Source organism: Polyodon spathula, chromosome 35 (genome assembly GCF_017654505.1).
Source record: "Polyodon spathula isolate WHYD16114869_AA chromosome 35, ASM1765450v1, whole genome shotgun sequence".
Classification (NCBI taxonomy): Eukaryota; Metazoa; Chordata; class Actinopteri; order Acipenseriformes; family Polyodontidae; genus Polyodon; species Polyodon spathula.
Window position 1 is genome coordinate 1,845,461 of NC_054568.1, and position 6,853 is coordinate 1,852,313.

At 46.5% G+C, this 6,853-nt stretch overlaps 1 protein-coding gene across 1 annotated transcript in view; it reads left to right on the forward strand.

Annotated features, from left to right (window-relative positions):
* LOC121303888 (zinc finger protein neuro-d4-like) overlaps positions 1 to 6,307 on the forward strand; it is a 60,816-nt gene extending 54,509 nt beyond the window's left edge. Inside the window, exons 10-12 of the mRNA XM_041234743.1 lie at positions 1 to 43; positions 3,537 to 3,660; positions 4,284 to 6,307. The exon at positions 1 to 43 is cut by the window's left edge and continues 70 nt beyond it. Coding sequence (XP_041090677.1) covers positions 1 to 43; positions 3,537 to 3,660; positions 4,284 to 4,354 — 238 coding nt within the window. The 3' untranslated portion in view covers positions 4,355 to 6,307. The remainder of the gene's footprint in view (positions 44 to 3,536; positions 3,661 to 4,283) is intronic.
* The last annotated feature ends 546 nt before the right edge of the window (positions 6,308 to 6,853 follow it).

The following is a 6,853-nucleotide window of genomic DNA, read 5'->3' on the forward strand; positions in this document are numbered from 1 at the left end:
TGAGTGCAAGTCCTGCAGCCTGTGCGGCACCTCCGAGAACGACGTGAGTAAAACAGCACACCCCACACTGCCAATCACAAACCCACGCTCCACCTCCTCCGAGAACGACGTGAGTAACACAGCACACCCCACACTGCCATTCACAAACCCCCGCTCCACCTCCTCCGAGAACGACGTGAGTAACACAGCACACCCCACACTGCCATTCACAAACCCACGCTCCACCTCCTCCGAGAACGACGTGAGTAACACAGCACACCCCACACTGCCATTCACAAACCCACGCTCCACCTCCTCCGAGAACGACGTGAGTAACACAGCACACCCCACACTGCCATTGCTCCACCTCCTCCGAGAACGACGTGAGTAACACAGCACACCACACTGCCATTCACAAACCCCCGCTCCACCTCCTCCGAGAACGACGTGAGTAACACAGCACACCCCACACTGCCATTCACAAACCCCCGCTCCACCTCCTCCGAGAACGACGTGAGTAACACAGCACACCCCACGCTGCCATTCACAAACCCACGCTCCACCTCCTCCGAGAACGACGTGAGTAACACAGCACACCCCACACTGCCATTCACAAACCCACGCTCCACCTCCTCCGAGAATGACGTGAGTAACACAGCACACCCCACTCTGCCATTCACAAACCCCCGCTCCACCTCCTCCGAGAATGACGTGAGTAACACAGCACACCCCACACTGCCATTCACAAACCCCCGCTCCACCTCCTCCGAGAACGACGTGAGTAACACAGCACACCCCACACTGCCATTCACAAACCCCCGCTCCACCTCCTCCGAGAACGACGTGAGTAACACAGCACACACCACACTGCCATTCACAAACCCACGCTCCACCTCCTCCGAGAACGACGTGAGTAACACAGCACACACCACACTGCCATTCACAAACCCACGCTCCACCTCCTCCGAGAACGACGTGAGTAACACAGCACACACCACACTGCCATTCACAAACCCACGCTCCACCTCCTCCGAGAACGACGTGAGTAACACAGCACACCCCACACTGCCATTCACAAACCCCCGCTCCACCTCCTCCGAGAACGACGTGAGTAACACAGCACACCCCACACTGCCATTCACAAACCCACGCTCCACCTCCTCCGAGAACGACGTGAGTAACACAGCACACCCCACACTGCCATTCACAAACCCACGCTCCACCTCCTCCGAGAACGACGTGAGTAACACAGCACACCCCACACTGCCATTCACAAACCCACGCTCCACCTCCTCCGAGAACGACGTGAGTAACACGACGTGAGTAACACAGCACACCCCACTCTGCCATTCACAAACCCCCGCTCCACCTCCTCCGAGAACGAAACCACACTGCCATTCACAAACCCACGCTCCACCTCCTCCGAGAACGACGTGAGTAACACAGCACACCCCACACTGCCATTCACAAACCCCCGCTCCACCTCCTCCGAGAACGACGTGAGTAACACAGCACACCCCACACTGCCATTCACAAACCCACGCTCCACCTCCTCCGAGAACGACGTGAGTAACACAGCACACCCCACACTGCCATTCACAAACCCCCGCTCCACCTCCTCCGAGAACGACGTGAGTAACACAGCACACCCCACACTGCCATTCACAAACCCACGCTCCACCTCCTCCGAGAACGACGTGAGTAACACAGCACACCCCACACTGCCATTCACAAACCCACGCTCCACCTCCTCCGAGAACGACGTGAGTAACACAGCACACCCCACACTGCCATTCACAAACCCCCGCTCCACCTCCTCCGAGAACGACGTGAGTAACACAGCACACCCCACACTGCCATTCACAAACCCACGCTCCACCTCCTCCGAGAACGACGTGAGTAACACAGCACACCCCACACTGCCATTCACAAACCCACGCTCCACCTCCTCCGAGAACGACGTGAGTAACACAGCACACACCACACTGCCATTCACAAACCCACGCTCCACCTCCTCCGAGAACGACGTGAGTAACACAGCACACCCCACACTGCCATTCACAAACCCACGCTCCACCTCCTCCGAGAACGACGTGAGTAACACAGCACACCCCACACTGCCATTCACAAACCCACGCTCCACCTCCTCCGAGAACGACGTGAGTAACACAGCACACACCACACTGCCATTCACAAACCCACGCTCCACCTCCTCCGAGAACGACGTGAGTAACACAGCACACCCCACACTGCCATTCACAAACCCACGCTCCACCTCCTCCGAGAACGACGTGAGTAACACAGCACACCCCACACTGCCATTCACAAACCCCCGCTCCACCTCCTCCGAGAACGACGTGAGTAACACAGCACACCCCACACTGCCATTCACAAACCCACGCTCCACCTCCTCCGAGAACGACGTGAGTAACACAGCACACACCACACTGCCATTCACAAACCCACGCTCCACCTCCTCCGAGAACGACGTGAGTAACACAGCACACCCCACACTGCCATTCACAAACCCACGCTCCACCTCCTCCGAGAACGACGTGAGTAACACAGCACACCCCACACTGCCATTCACAAACCCACGCTCCACCTCCTCCGAGAACGACGTGAGTAACACAGCACACCCCACACTGCCATTCACAAACCCACGCTCCACCTCCTCCGAGAACGACGTGAGTAACACAGCACACCCCACACACCACACGTCCTCCGAAATGTGCTCTTGCCAATCCCTCATTTTTCACACTGTGGATCCAGAGCGAAGCCACCAGACCTATAGTGCTGGAGGACAAGACAGATCTGAATGGCTCCACTGCAGACCCACAGACGCCCTATCAGCCCAAGGGGGCGCTGGTGCGCGCTGAACTGTGGCTGGCCCTGCCGATCTGAGCCTTACCCTACCCGGGCGGCACTGACACTGAGACCATATTTTCAAAGTGCTTCCACCATTCTTTAATTAATTAAGGAGAAAAAAAAATCATCTTACTGTAATGTTACAAAATAAGAAACAAAAGTGCTGTAGAGAAGATGTCTGTATCACAGATGTTTGGCTCTACAGCAGTTCTGTAAAATGAACAGGTGTTTTACCTTTTTCTAAAAAATAGGAGCTAGTTACAGACTGAAGTTAAAAATATCGCCCTTTGAGTCTACAGCTATGGCCAAGTTTTTCATCACCTAGAATTTTAGGATTGTGACATCATTTAAAAATATAGATATACTGTATATATGAACATAATTATAATTTTTTTATTTAACGCTGTGTAATCAAAGAAGCTACTAAAGGATATCGCAAAGTCTACAAGGAGCCCTTATAGTAGTACAGTATTTCATGTTAGATTTTGAAATGTCGCATTTTTCAACTTTTGACAGTTTGTCATTAAGTATATGGAACACTACAAAGAAGTACGTAATTCATATGTTAACGCAACATTATTCAGAAGGTTTCATTGAAGTAAAATGAGTCACTTCTACAGGGTGATGCAAAGCTTTTGTCTGTAGCTGCATCACATATGTGTGCTACTGCTTGTGCTGGTGTTGCACAGTGTGAAGGAGGAGTAAGAGCTGAGCCTTGTCGTTGTGTGCAGGATCAGCTGCTGTTCTGTGATGACTGTGACCGGGGATACCACATGTACTGCCTGAGCCCCCCCATGGCCGAGCCCCCAGAAGGTGAGTGCTTCGGCAGAGTTCATCATCTTCACTGCGACCAATAGGAGGGCTGTCTGAAAGGAGCATAGAGACAAAACATCAAAGTGAGAAGAACAATAAACAATTAGAAACTGAGGAAGGAGGAAGAGCCACAGTGCGAGATGTATCACCATACATGTGATGGTCATAAGGGGCTTCTATGAGAAGATCAAGAGATCCTTGACTGAGGGACTCTTTTATTAAAAAACTCCTCCTAAATATAATAGTGTTTCATACCAACTATGAAACACACCACCAAATTGAGATAATTTTTTTATCATTTTTAGGTGCACAGGCAACTGAAAACATCGTTATCATCCCTACACCCTTATACGACCATCAAATTCTTTGGAGATTGACCAAACAAGACCAGAATTAAATACCTGATTTTAAAATGGAATCTTAAAAAGAAGATTTGTACAAATAATTTTGATTTAAAAAATTGACCACATATCCAATATGCATTATTCACCGGTGTTTCTTATCCTGTATTATTCTGTACACGCTTGCTATATATCACAGTGATAGCTCTGATCTTTGATCCACAGCTATGGCGAGCGGGGGTGGATGTTACTGACTCACTTGTATCTTTTCCCTGCTTGTAGGAAGCTGGAGTTGCCACCTCTGTCTGCGGCAGCTGAAGGAGAAGGCATCGGCTTACATCACCCTGACTTAAGCCCCGCCCACACCGCATCACCGGCACCAGACACGTGTCTCCTGCTGGTTTTCCTGGGTCTTTTTAAACAAACAAACATTCTAACAGGTTATTCACATTCCAAAATTGCAAGACAGAGCTACAGATTTACTGATGTTCCAGTGGAAAGTTTGCAGGCCTTTTTATAAACACAAACGAGTCGCAGAAGTGTTATTCCAAGCGTGCTAGAAATGAAACACTGAACTTTGTGCAAACTTTCACTGGAGTAACGGAAATCTGGTCTAGTAAAGGCTGCATTGAGAAAGCAAGAATAGGCTGGTAAATGCATGGAACATTTTGGGTTAATGCACCCTACTTATTACTTGTGCACTGCTGCTTTGTGAATACAGCTCTCTACACTTTTTTTCATTTAAAAAAAATAAAACATTTCTCAGCATTGGAACCAGTTGTAGATATACATTCAGTTGTCTTGCATGGGTTTCTCGTAGCCATACCCAGAGAATCCTGTTGCTGTGTCTTTCACTGCTTTCACAGGCTCTGTTTAGCCCTTAGCCTGGCCTATCTAATCCAATGTAACATCAGTCAGTCCAAGACTAGGCTAGATTGACCGTCTTTCTGTCCCTAAAACACATGTGTACAAATTCCTCTTCTTCATTTCTTACATCTACTATTAAACAGACTATATTTGCTGAGAAAAAAACACCACTACGCCAATCACTATGGGTGTACAGTGCCATTGGCACACCCTTTAAAGTGGTAACTGGTTATCTTTGATTTTGATGGGAATCCAAATAATCTCTATCTTTGAATCCTCCCCTCCTCCTGGTCCCTGGACATACTGCCCCTTCAAACTGATACACTCTTGCACAAAGCAGGGGATGTTAGGGATCGTTATTTTCGCCTTTACGTTCCCAGCACTATTTGATTTTTCTATTATTCTGATCGGTTCTGGGTTCTGTTGCTCTTATCAAGTATTATATATTTATTTCCCTAAATCTGCCTTTACCTATTTTCAAGTTGAAAGGTCACATTATCACATGCTTTGAATGAATTGAGAATGGTCAAATCATTTGAAGCAACAGAACGCAAAACTGCTCTCAATGAAACGCCATCAAATAGAAATCTACACAAGCCGTTAAGATGACATTTGAAGCTACTTCAAGCTTTTCAATTCCAGAGGAGCTGAATTTCACAGATGATAATAACAAATATTCTCAGACCTTATCTTTAGTACGGGTTGATTTGATCAACCACAAACCAGTCAGTTCAAATCACAGTTGGATTGTTTAAGCGAATTTGACAGCACTAGTGAATCACACTGTATTGCAACAACTCTGGTGCTGTAGAATACTCTATAAACTTGTTATTATTATTAATTTAGACTCTAGTTTTTTTTTTAAAAAAGTCTGTTTCCTCTAATTAATCTACAAATAATGCATAGGTGATGTGTATAAATAATAAATGGGGGAAGATTTACATCTTTTATTAATAAAGTCCTGAGTTTATTACTTCCCGCACAGATTATTACAGAGACCAGTTATATTATCCTCCTTGAGATTCAGTGCCTGTGTTTAATACAGAGCTTTCAGGAAGACCCTAACATATTGTTTTATTGCTAGCTGACATGACACACACTTGGTTAGACGAGTGGATTAGCACACACATGATGATTCATTTACAACTGAATTTCCAAGGTAACCAGTAACACCTTAAAGAGAAGTGTTCGGATTTGTGCACATTCCTGGCTGTCATAGCTAGTATTATAATCAGTATTATCCGTCTATGTAATGTAGTACAACATTATATAGCCAATATTGCAGTGCTGAGAAGTGGGTTGAAATTGATGTTCTGTAAATGTATGTCTGTACATAAGGAACTTAATTATGCTCTGTTTTAAAAAACGGAGTTCATCTCTGTATGTTGCTTTGCATGTTGTTTCTAAAGAAAAGCACACTTAATTTGCAATAATTTATTTATAACACACCCAAGACTTTTGTATCTTTTTTTATTTTCTATTATAAAGTGTAAATTATAAAATGATCTTGAGAAAAAAAAAAGGAGAAAGTTTACATGGCCTGCCAGTACAGTTTGCTCGCTGCAAGCTGATGAAGAATATTTGTTTTGTACAGGTCAAGGTTTAAGCTAGCTTGCAGTTCGTTTGCAAGCCTATAAGAGATTATTTCTGTGTGTGCTTCGCGTGCTGAGGAATGAAAGGAAGCATGCAATGAATGCTGGCTAGAACCACACCATCCTTGTTGTGGTTCAGATCCCTTTACACGTTCTCAGTAAGCAGGGTGGACCAAGGTATTCTGCCATTCCAACTGGCCCCTGAAGGTATAAAAACACCCCTATTCACAATGGTTTATCCAAGACCTGTGCAGCGGCAGTCTCTTGCTGTCTCACTAAACTCCACAATGCGGCTCTCTTGCTGTAGAAATGAAGGCTGGACATTCAGTAGTTTCAGGTGCAAAAACAAATGATATGAAAGTGTTTAAACATGTCCTGTAGCCTGTTTAATGA